Source organism: Nipponia nippon, unplaced genomic scaffold (assembly GCF_047370975.1).
Source record: "Nipponia nippon isolate SJK-2023a ecotype South Korea unplaced genomic scaffold, ASM4737097v1 scaffold_14, whole genome shotgun sequence".
NCBI classification, from domain to species: Eukaryota; Metazoa; Chordata; class Aves; order Pelecaniformes; family Threskiornithidae; genus Nipponia; species Nipponia nippon.
This window is the reverse complement of record NW_028262330.1, coordinates 10,378,286-10,390,704: the sequence shown is the minus strand read 5'-3', so window position 1 is coordinate 10,390,704 and position 12,419 is coordinate 10,378,286. Positions and strand designations below refer to the sequence as shown.

The 12,419-nt window shown below is 36.7% G+C and overlaps 1 protein-coding gene across 4 annotated transcripts in view; it reads right to left on the bottom strand.

The window, feature by feature from the left end:
* The window catches only part of TBCD (tubulin folding cofactor D), a 132,142-nt gene that overhangs the window by 116,655 nt on the left and 3,068 nt on the right, over nucleotides 1-12,419 (bottom strand). For all 4 annotated transcript variants that reach the window (XM_087750716.1, XM_087750714.1, XM_087750717.1 and 1 more), the window contains exons 3-8: nucleotides 11,035-11,085; nucleotides 10,731-10,828; nucleotides 9,879-9,980; nucleotides 8,064-8,207; nucleotides 7,163-7,218; nucleotides 3,135-3,267 (exon numbers count right to left, since the gene is read on the bottom strand). In XM_087750716.1, coding sequence (XP_087606842.1) covers nucleotides 3,135-3,267; nucleotides 7,163-7,218; nucleotides 8,064-8,207; nucleotides 9,879-9,980; nucleotides 10,731-10,828; nucleotides 11,035-11,085 — 584 coding nt within the window. The remainder of the gene's footprint in view (nucleotides 1-3,134; nucleotides 3,268-7,162; nucleotides 7,219-8,063; nucleotides 8,208-9,878; nucleotides 9,981-10,730; nucleotides 10,829-11,034; nucleotides 11,086-12,419) is intronic.

Genomic DNA, 12,419 nt, shown 5'->3' with positions numbered 1-12,419 from the left:
GCATTAGAGACAGCTCAGGGAAATGCCCTGTTCTTAAGACTCTCGAGTTTCATCAGATCACTGTGTAGGGCGTTTTATTTTTTTTAATTATTACTCACACTTGTGTACTGAATCACTTATAAAACAAATAAGGTTTAATAAGTTTCAATGCCCAAGGCTACCTCAACATGATGACATCTCTGTCACGCAAGAACTGGGAGTGCTACACCCTGCAGCAATAACTAAAAAGCTGTTTGATATAATGGCAGGTTTAAAAGCAAACCTCCAGACCAAGAGAATTTAAAATGCAGATTCTTGAAACAGGCTAGAAGTTTCCTTCAAGTAAACAAATGTTATAAAAAAAAGTAGTAATTTTTTATTAATCCAACATTTATAATCCTTCAAATACACAAAGTATCCAAGCACAAAAGTGAATTTAATTCAATAGTGCAACGTTAGTTTCAACAAAAGAGGAGTTTTAAAAACTGAATCTGAAATACTGCAAGCAAAGAATCCTGCTAGCACACACCTGTTGTGAAATGATATATTACTGGCGACAGGTGTAAAGAAAAAAAAAAGAAAAAAGCATCAGTGGAATTAAAATGTGTAATGCAGGCTGCGTGTTTCAACAAGAATCATGAAACAGTAGTACTTGTTCTACACATAATGCTGAGTTAGATTAAACAGTAGCATACCTAATCACCAAGACTTAAGGCCACGAAGAGGCAGATCAAAGTGCAGCAACGTCGAACTACTCACTGCATACCTAACTTGCAGTTTCAGTTCATTGAAATGCAAGAGTTTCATGTCTTTTAAAAAGTTTGGCCATGCCAATCTCACTACAAGCTATTTCCTAAATGCAGATCATAAACAGCATAATATCAGAATCCAACTGAAAACCACCCTATTAGGGGCTACCCTAAACTGGTCCGATGAAGAGAGAGAAAGACTTTTTATCCCCACCCTGGTGGGTTACATTCCTGAAACCTGCCTTGCTGAACTGACCAGAAACTGAAAAATGTTCTTTTTTCTCTTGCTTGTTCGGAGGCAAATGCCCAGGCAACTACACTTGGACTCTTAAAGTAACAAATCGCTGGAGGAATCCAAGGGCAAAGAATTCTGAAGCTTGTTGACACAAGTTTTAGTCGTCCCTCATGAAGATGTGTTCTGCTTTACACACTTAGCAATTGCTTATTATGTTTCTGCACAGACTTTTAGAATCTTGTATGTTTAAGAGAAAAGATTTACTTATTTTAAACACTGCTTTTATTTTCAGCTGATTTTTTGGTTTAACAACGTCTATTGCTACAAGTGTGTTACAAAATTCTAATATTAAACTCTTGAAATAAGTATTTCCTACTCCACTTAAGCATGTCTGCGTACACACATACCTGCATACGTATCATTCTGAAAACCTTTATTCCCTAATGAGATAATTCATGCTTACATTGTAGTAACTCAAATTAAAAATTGAAGACTGAATGCAAGAAAAGGCTTGAAAAATTCAGTCTGCTCCTACCTACCAACTGGAGCAGGAGTTATGAGCTGTAGGACACAAATAAAACTGGCCTGATAAATACTGTCTCGTATCCCACAGAGAAGGAAAAAAAATCATATAAATGCAAGAAGGCAGGCTTCTGCTTCCAGGTATATTGTATCACATTCTAGTTTCGATCCTACTTGTTAAGTATTCACCTGTTTCGCTTAGTATGCACTAATGAACAGGTGGATAGAGCCAAAGCCAAACTCAAAGGAATTATGACAAAACCCTAATGTATTATACATCCTACAGGTCTCATCATGCACTTAGAATGGCAAACAGTCAGTCTCCCTTTCCAGATCTGACAATAAAATGATGAAACATCATTCTGTCTTTTGAAACGTACTGCAATGCATACAAATAATGCTTCCTCCTGCTTAAGCAGCAAGTCCTAAGTTATTCTAAATATAGATCATTTCTTGTATCTTCTGATTTGGAAGAGCTGCTAGAGAAAAGAAACCAAAAAAAAAAAAACCCACACCACACACTTGTTCCAGAACTTTGCTTTGATGTTTAGTAACATACTGCATACAAGTCCTCATAGCAATTATTTAAAAAGAGCTGCAAAATTATGCAAATTATAGAAACTCGTACAAACACCAGCAAATCCTTAAACCTGTACAAAGACCGTACAAGAGCACGTCATCTGACTTCGCTTGTGCTACCTCGACTTTGGTCAACAACAAAAACACGAAGGAACAACTCCACCCACACAAACTCTTCCATTCCACCCAAATGCATTCGGACTTCAAAATGGGAACAGATACCAGAACTTTAAGTATTTCAAAATGCACACCAACACTTTTAAGGGTGTAAAACTACAAGAAAGCTTTTATAAAAAGATATTCTTAGAATGTACAAGAGGAGTGCTATCATATAGTAGTGGTTCAGGTATTACAGATTTTTTCCCGTGCATAGTATATAAATTTTAAATCCCAAACTAAGAATTCAGCTCTTTAAGTCATAAACTATTGTTACTTCACAAGGTAAGGAGCATTAAACAAAAAACTTGTTCAGATTAGTAAGCAAAACCACAAGAAATAGTGCATTTTTTCAGACTACTCAAGGACACTGTCTAACAAGTTTAGTATGTCTTATTAAAACCATTCAGAACAATATTTCAGTTGAAGAAGAGCAGATACAACTTTCAAGAATCACTTGCATTTTGGTTACCAGTTCTGAAAAGTCTAGGAGGGACCACTACTATATCAGAAGCCCAACCTCTTCATTTTGTACAGTTCCAATTATTAAATTTATTTCAAAGATTTTGTTCAAAGCAAAAAAAAACCAAAAACACCCAACCAACCAACCCAAACTGAATTATGAAATGACTACTAATATACAATCAGGTATTTAAAAAGCATTTTTGAGAGTTATTGATCAGTATCTATACTGTTAACTTCACTTTCATTTGGTGATGACAAGAATACTTACAGAAAATACACATACATGGGAAGTTACATCTTCAACTGTTGTGGGGGAAATTCTAGCTGTGTCTTATCCTTTTTTAATAAACAGGAACCTCTCTGTGCATTTGCTATTAAATGTCTACCATAGCAGTACCGTATAAGCATAAATACAATCATCTACCTTTTAAAGGAAAAACAGTATTTACCAGGGCCTGGAGCATGCCATTCATAACAACAGTCCCCTCCATGGTCTGGAAGGAGGATTTAGATAACATTGAAAGTGTCCAGTCCAGGAAGTCTGCCATCCTTTTTTGCCTGACATCAGGGCGGACAATAAATCTGTCACAGAAAAAAACAAAACGCTGCAGTTACAAACTTTATGACTCTCAATGAAAAATAATTTTTCCTGCTATCCAAACTGGTTGCAGTTCCTAAAAACAATTCTCCAATGGGTATTTTCCTAAATCACTGAGGGTGGCAACACTCCAAACCATCCTGTGTTTAGCCTTTCTGTTTCTGAGCAAGGCTCTCACCCAGAATTTCACTTTCACTTCAAACCAACCTATAAACTTGGATTCTAGAGGCTTCTCATCTTAATTGTAAAGCAACAAACTTTCCAAAGGTCCCACATAAAAATTATTTTCATTAGAATTAGTGAAAAACTGAAACAAATGCAAGGATTCTCCACCATCCTTACCAAGAACAGCTATTCTGCAAATCTGAAAATTGGTGCAAATCAACAGTCGGTCCATACCGCACTGTTATCAGCCAGGCCCATAAAGAGCCATCATCCATGCTATGTTTGGTTTTTTGGATATTTGAAAAGGTCCAACGCCTGTTGTTTAACACACTGGATGGGTCAAGAGATGCATTTTTACCTATCTTACAGAGGGCAAAAGAGGTTCATCGTGGTTAAACTACTTCCCTAAACCTATACTCAGTCGTCATCAGTGCAAGCCGACCTACAGTTAGGGCGTCTGCTTCAGATCTAATTTAGAATTCTTAGCACCTAAAAATCAGGGTCCTGTTCCAGCAGAGATTCAGACTAAACTAAGAAACTTTGTTCTCAATGCAATCAAAAGAAACAAGGTACATGGGAAAGTCCACGAAAGGAGGATGCTTAAAGAAGGACGTATGCAGAGCCTGTATCTGGTTACTTTATACCCCCACAAATTAAACGGGGAACTGCACCAAGAGCTAACCAACGGGGAATATTAAATACAGAGAACACAGGGAACAGTGAGCAGACATGCGATCACTTGAATTGTCTTCAAAGTCAGTATCTCTTGTGTTCAGCAACAGAACAATGAGGATCTGGGGGAGGGATTAGTTGAGGGGGGGTGGTTTGTTTTATAACAGAGCAGCAAGGACAAAGCCTTCTTTTGCACAACAGCGCAGGTAACAGAAGTAACCTGTAAAGTAGATGAACTGGTTCCTAGACCCTCTCTCAGCCCAAAGGAGTTTAAATCTTAATTTCTCAAAGGAGTGCCCTAGCCTCCAGACTAGAAGCAAGATAGGGATAAGCCTCATCATCTCCTACAGCAACCAGGTCACTGAGCAGACAGAAGAGAAATTCATGAAACAAACGCCAGCTCCTTTGCCCTATGAAAAGAAAATTACTTTGGAAAACAGGAAGTCTTGGATCCTGATGTTTCTAAACTTCACTTGAAACTCAGACTCATTAGAGCAGGAACCAGAACCCAGACTTCCCCTTCCTCCCCAAGGAGTTTCCTAGGCAGCGTGTTACAGAGTTAGACGCTTGTATCTTGTCTCTCTGTCCGTCCTAGGACTTCTGTATTCCTGCCTACCTAACCGTCTAACTTCAATAAGATGAAACAGTGATCTCATCTCAGAATAACTATGCCCGCTCATTAAAGAACTGTTTTGGGATGTGAACGCAGGGAATTCAAGTGCACACCAAGGCCAAAAGGTCTTGGACCTGGGTCTTCTAATTCCTGGTGAAGTGTTTTAATCATTAGGCTATCTTGAAAATGGTGTTTTCATAATAAACTAAATAATTATAAGTACACTAAATAGTAATTTTGCTCCCATTACAGTCTTACACACCTTGATGCCGCTGGTACTAGAACCAGCTTAATGTATTCTATCACCTCATTTCTTATGGATATATACTTTTAACAAAAATTAATTCAGCCAATAAAATGGAGGTGAAGACAACATGAGACAACTGCTAATAACACGGCTGCATAGTACCCTGCATTGGGATGCAAGGCACTTATGAAATCCCCCTGAAATCTGGGGCTGAGCACTGCATGAACACAAAGTTTTGCTGAATGTAATGCTGTAAGCAATCGCATTACTATATACATGCTTCCACTAGTAATTTATTTTTACAGATACCCTGCAGTGCAAATGAAGTGCAAATTCAATTTGTATAATGTGATGAAAGAATCTTTTAAAGTTACTGTCATCCTTACTTGAGAAGGCTTCCAAATACTGGATGTACCTTCAAGAGTCTATCACAGTTGGTTGATTTGGGTTTTTTTTCTGGATTTTTAGGAAGTGAAGAAGATAAAGGGCACATTCAGGCACATATGAATGCTCAAGAGTAATTCACTCTGTGTCACACTTTCACCTCAAATCCTCTGCTTCTGTCAACTTGTGACAAGACGGATTGCCAGCACAGATAAATAAAAATCCTAGAAAAGCAACTTCCAATTATCACTTCCAAAATGGCTGCAAAAACTAATTAGGATAAGGAGACAAACCTACATTCTGTCACATGGAAATAAGTATGTAACAGACAAGATTATTTATTAAAGACTATTCAAATAATTCATGCATTCGCTTAAATTTTGCTCTGAAATATTTCAGAGTAAATCAGAAATGTACAGGACTCGTCACCAGACAACTATGATTCTAGTCTCAACTCCTTCATGAATTTTCCGCATGACACTGTCAGTTCTAAAACAAAAACATGTTTGTTTTGTCATCAGACTCAGAACTGTAGCATTATACTCACTAAACACAAATTTCTAAAGCATTGAGTCCCATGACTGAAGTTCAGAATAAATTTAAAATAAGTACACGGACAGTTATTTCCCAAAAAGACAGTTAGGATCTGCTCTACTAAATGTTATATTTAATAACTATTTTGATACAAGTAATCCCACAAATTTTGTGCTTCTTAACCCAGAGAAAAACGTTAACACCGATTTTATTGTTCAGACTAGCTACCCACATCCACTATCATTTCATCTTGTTCAGCCTGCAGAGCCTCTGCTCCTACAGCTACACTGGCAAAACTACGCTGGCAGAGCCCCCTAGCGTAGAGAGAGTATATGCCAGTGGAAAGATTCTGGGGGTTTGCTTGCTTTAAAAAGAAAGAAAAACAAAAAGAAAAACCACACGACAAACTGAGTTGACTAGCGTCTTCTTCCGCTAGAATATATTGGAACATGTACTGTGATATACACTGGAAAAAAGATACATGTGCACTAGCACAGTTTTATGGGCTTCGTAATTTATTTTCATACGCATCACAAATGAAACCAATCTCCACTAATGCACTAGGAGAGGAAAGAAGAGATACAGAAGTTCATTATTTCAAATTTATAAACAACCCTAGCATTAGTATTACTGAAGTGATGCAAAAAATGTCAGAACAACTGCACCTGTGTCACAGTGTTCCGTGTCTGAATACCAACCATGTAAAACAATGGGATTTAGAAAGTTCTGTTATCCTACGCCTGCTTCATTTGATGAATTATTTGACAACAATAAACCTAAGAAAACAGAAGCATTGTTTTCTAGATAAGAGAATGAAGAAAGTGACAAGAGGGATATAAAGAAAAAAAATTCTAGCATTACTATTTCCTTTTACATAACTTAAGGACTTCTAGGAAACATCAAGCCACTAATATTAGATACCAATTCTCTATTTACCATGCAAGACACTGCAAAAATCAGCAGCAACAGAGTATCTTTCTGAAACCCTGTAGCACAAACCAGTCCCTAGAAGGCAATTTGAACAGTATCCTGTTAGCAGTATCACTTGTGATAGACACCTGTTCCTCTAGTAAGAAGAAAACACAGCATTTCCAATAATAAACACACCACTGGATCAGATTCAAGGAAGTTTAACATCCCACATACAGCTGGCAACTTGCAGACCTCCCAACGCTGTCATTAGTAGCATGTCAGACTAATAAATGGCAGGAGAAATGGGAGCTAGCTTTTTTCCTTTCTGCCAAGAAGCACAAAAGAGACTTACTTTGAAACCAGTACAGCAGCTGCATCTCGAGCCTTATCACTGACAACCAAGTAACACTAAAGGTAAAAGAAAACTAACTGTAAAAGAATTCATGCATGTAGATTTAATAACAACTACATAACAACTTTGTACATTAATATACTGCTTTATACTTATGATTACAAACATTATTATGATTACATATACTATGCAATTATTACGATTACAAACTGAGCTTAAGATCATAAAAAAATCAATTTCCCGTTTAACAAACTGTATCTCAGACCACAAAGTCTCCCTTCTAGTGTCTTTCAAAGCAAGCTTACCTTTACTGAAACCTTAACTTACAGTCATATTTGTGCTGCTACATGCCTACAAGTGATAAGCCACTAAGTGCTGCAAATGTCAAAAGCATAAGCTGTTCAGGTATTTGTGGGGAGGGGGTTGTTGTTTATTTTTATCTCAAAGGGATGACAAGTTAGCCAGTTCGGTTTACGCCTAGTGAAACTTTATTATCTTTGTTTAAAATTCTTCATGCAGTCATAGCTTCCAATGTTACTCATCCTGATCGAATGATAGTTTCCTATATAAATCATCAAACTTGGCTTTCAGAAAAAGCTAGCTAGTATTTTCAAACACTAAAAGCTGTTAACATAATCAAAGGCATGCATTCATATCAGATAGTCATAAAATAAGATAGTTTATTACTTCAGGGAAAACAAGTAACAGTCTCATCTGACACTAAAGCAGCAAAGAACATACTGAAGATTCAAAAACTATGGAGAAGTTCTTTACAGATTAGATACAGAAAATATGGGCTTAAATAATATTCTGAAAAGACAATAATTTATTACATATTGAAAGATTAAGCCTAAGAAATATATCACAGGTTTGAAAGCATTACAAGATGTATTATACTTACTTTTGCTATTTCAAGTATGCGATCCATTGTTGGCATACGAGCATGCCCTCCCTCAGAAATATTTCCATCAAAACGGGCCAGATCAAAAGGAATCAAGCATATCATGGAGAGCCATAATAAAAGCATATAACGAGTTTCCCAAGTCTGGAAAAGAATGGTTAAACAAAATATACACTCCATTTTCTGGAACATAGCCCAACAAAGTGCCTGGAGCACAAACTATCCACTAGCTCCAAGGAACTTTCAAAGTAAGATGATGAAGAAAACTCCAAACCTGAATGCTCTGAAATACCGAAGGAGACAGAACTACAAGAGATTCCAAACAGGAAAACTGTAACAAAATTAATGGACCCTCCCCTCTGAATCTGAAATCTAGACACCTAGACAAGTTTATTTCCTTCCCAAAGGAAAACTGCATGTTGCCATTTTCCCGTTTTCTCCTTCCCTAAGCCCACTTGTGCCTCCAGTCAGAAATATGAGAGAAATATGTTCTTCTTCCTCATTTCTTATGTATAGCTTTCACAGGTTCACTGAAACAACTTTAGACGTGTTTTGAGAGACAGACAGACAAGAAGAAACTTTTACAAGCTCTAATGCTGTTCTTGTTGATGTACAGCTAAGTGGTCAGAAGCAATAATGCTTATTAAAAAATTATTTTAATTTAGAGCAGCAATAAAATTAGTCTTCATATCCATGATTTTTGTTACTTATAATAGACTATGATCTCTCTTAAAATTCAGCTATCTTAACAAGCCTTCTGGAATTCTTATTTTTCCTTATGCAAAAATATAAGAATATGAACTACGGTATCTTGGAGTTGGACTCAATGATCCTTATGGGTCCCTTCCAACTCGAGACATTCTACGATTCTATGATCTCAATCCATGCTTAAAAATTCCTTGCTTAAATCTTATTTCAAATCAGAATTCTTGCCCAGAACATTCCCAGCCAAATAAAACTTTAAATCAGGACACATAATGAAGTGGTGTCACACTGTTTTTCAAATCGCAAACAGGTAGCAAAAAATCCAAAATTCTGTGTTATTTTTTCACACCCAGCAATATTTTATCAAAAGGCAAAAATCCAAGCGATTCATGCCTCATGCCATAATTGTGCAATTTTCTCCAATCTTCTCCTCCCTCCTTTCAAAAAAGAAAAAAAAAAACAAAACAACAAAAAAAACCCTTACAGATCTGAAGATAGATATTGGGGGGTTGGGGAAGAATAAAACATTTTATGAAATTAAACAAGAAAAATTAACTATCTTCTTCATTTTTTCATCAAAATAGAAGTTCTCATACCAACTTTGACAAAACCCAAACGTTTAAAAACCAGACTATTTCTATTAAGAAATAGGAATAAATACATAAAACCTAAAATACCCCACTTCCTGTGATTTGACTTTTATGACTTCAGGCTAAATTAACATGACCATTAATGATATGCATAGCAGGAAGAGGATTTTTCAGTTACTCTTTTTAGAGGTTCAATATCTTTTACTGCCTTTCTTATTTCTGTTGTTTCAATTAATTTGTTCCCTTATAAGAGTGGTTAAAGATTTTACTTGCACCTCAACCGCCATCGCTTCCAAATCCTTAGAACATATCCCATGAAAGAAAAACACAAGATCTCTCCTTCAATAAGACATTTCTCTTCTGACAAGATGATTTTCATACTAAATCCAGATGTTCAGTTAACACCTGATGGGGTGTATCACTGCTTTATATGCTTTTTTCCAGATTTTTTTCTTACATTGTTCACCAGTTTTTTCTGCATGAGACGTAAAAGTTAAAAAAAAGTACATCAAGTTCTCACCTCAGAGTCTTTTGGATTCTGGTCTACAAGCATATCCAAAACAGGCTGTAGATCACCTACTTCGTGAGGAAACAGCCGGAGGAAAAGTTTGTACCCTCTCACCTATAACACAAAGTTTCAAAATTTAGTAAGTCATCTGGCATCGTCAAGTACTGAGGAAAAAGAAAAGACCCTTTAAGCAGCTTCTTGTATGTGATCCTCGTGTAGTAAGAACAGTAAGAGTATGAATTAAGGTCTTAAATACCTTGAGATTTTTGTGTTCTTATAAACTTGTTAAGAATTAATGGAATGATAACTCTTTAACTTTAAAACAAGGGGACCTCTGGAGATTGTCTCGTCCAACTCTCCTGCTGAAGCACCGTCACCTACAGCAGGCTGCCCAGGACCATGTCCGATACCAATAGGGTATTCGGTATCTCCAGGGATGGAAACTCCAAAACCCCTCTGAGCAATCTATTCCAGTCTTCAACCCTCACAGTCAAAAACTGTTTTCTTATGTTCAGATGGGAATTCCACAATCCATCTCATTCTTCATCATACTAAAGTATGATCTTTTAACATTATGACTCTTGCTTTATCACTCAGTATCTCAATGTCTGCAATTTTTTTTTTGCATTCAGACATTGACTTTTAATACTCTGGATCATTAAGTAACATAAGCTATCACGAAAATCATAAAAAAGAGAACTAATGTTTCACAGTACAGTTTAAAACATTTCATTGCATCACTTAGACAATTATTTATTTTATTATTTTTGAAAACGTGACTTTGCTAAAGTTATTTAAACAACAAAGAAAATACTGGAAACTTACACATTTCACTTACAGAATGTTAAATCTGGGGGGGTTTACCTTTGTAATGATGTAAAGAAACTTAAAAGCCAAGTGAACTAGCGGGGGAGGAGATCCATTGTCCCGTACTATATCCAACAATGAATCCATCATCCACTCTAATGCAATGAGAGAAAAAGAAAAAAAGTGAGACTACGTGCAGTTAGCTTACAGTTTCTCATACTTCTAATAATAAAGAGGGAGATAGTAGTCATAATATAAGTAGTATCAACCACAGCAATCTTGTAATGCAAATATGGACCTTCTAGTTTAACAGATTTTCAAGTACATACACAAAAAAAGTATTTAAAGATGACATTCCTACCTAAGTGGCGATCCAACAAGTGAGGTTGCTCCTGGTACTTGTCCATTATACCTGAAAAGGAAAAGATATCTGTAATAAGCTATTCAACTTAAAGGCTCTTACAGGCATTAATTGTGAGATACACTCCTGATTCTAGACAGCTTTAGCTTAAGATTTCAGCATCCTTGAGCTAAGTGCTGCCACCACCCGTAAGCGAGGTCAAAAAGTAAGAAAACTACAGAGAAGTAACTGTGGAAATACAGTCTGTCCACTTCTGCAGTGCCATCATTTACCTGCATTGAATCATAAACTCCCTTCCAGGAGTCTCTCAAATTACTGTGGACAAATCCCACAGCTAGAGGAAACAAGCAATCACTCAGTTTGTTGCTGCCCTTCACTGCAGAGCTCTTTGTGGCTCTCCTTTCCTACGTGCAACTTACCAGCACACTGTTTCTGATGGAACTCTGCAAACAGAGAACATCAAACCACTACAGACTGTAGTTGCACCAGCTGTACCCGTTTTACACTGCACCCTTACCCACACAGCAACCAGAATGCTGCTTCACACCTTTCTGCCTTGCTGTTCACGTCTTCTTCATTAACGTATGGAATCCCACTTACTTTTACACACTGTTCTATTTGTTAGCATGTCAAATTATTGGCTGTCTTTAAAAACACAAACACATGAAGATATCTCAACATCGAGAAGTGTAATAGCATGACACTTTTCCAACCCTGAGGCTAATACAGCCGTGGGGAAATTCTCCCTGGACACACTGGGTTTCACCACAAGGCTATCTTCTTTCCCATGCCCGGAACATATTTAAAGATATAGCTGCACCACTGAGGATCTGTACTGAAACAGGGTATAAGCATTGCAAAATTCACATCTCTGTTTTGAGCTACCTTACTATAGCAGAAGAAACAACATAGTACTACTATGCAAGTGAAGGTGCTCTTCACAATTCTCAGAACTAGTTTTTTATTTTTAAACAGAACACAGAAATTATTCAGCAAAGAACAAAGAATCCCTGACATATTTTAAGCTGGACAAATACAAACCGTAGCTATTATTATCTGTGCTCCTCTAAACTTTTCACATTACTTACTTCATTTTGCTGCCAGTAATATGTTATCTTCCTTTTGGGAACTGACTTGAGGAAAGACAAATTGAAATTGAATATTGAAAAAAACTAAGAACAACTTGCCACAGTTTTTAGAAACAAAAGCATTTCAATTTAAACCTAGAATCAACAAAATGCAGCTACAGAAATGAAAGGTGGATTTCAGAAGAGATCAGCAAGTGATCCGTTATTGCACTGGAGGTTGCCTGGCTCATTTTAGATATATGGTCAGAAAACAGCTTTTTAATTAGAAAACTAAAGTATCTTCTTAAACTCTCCTTT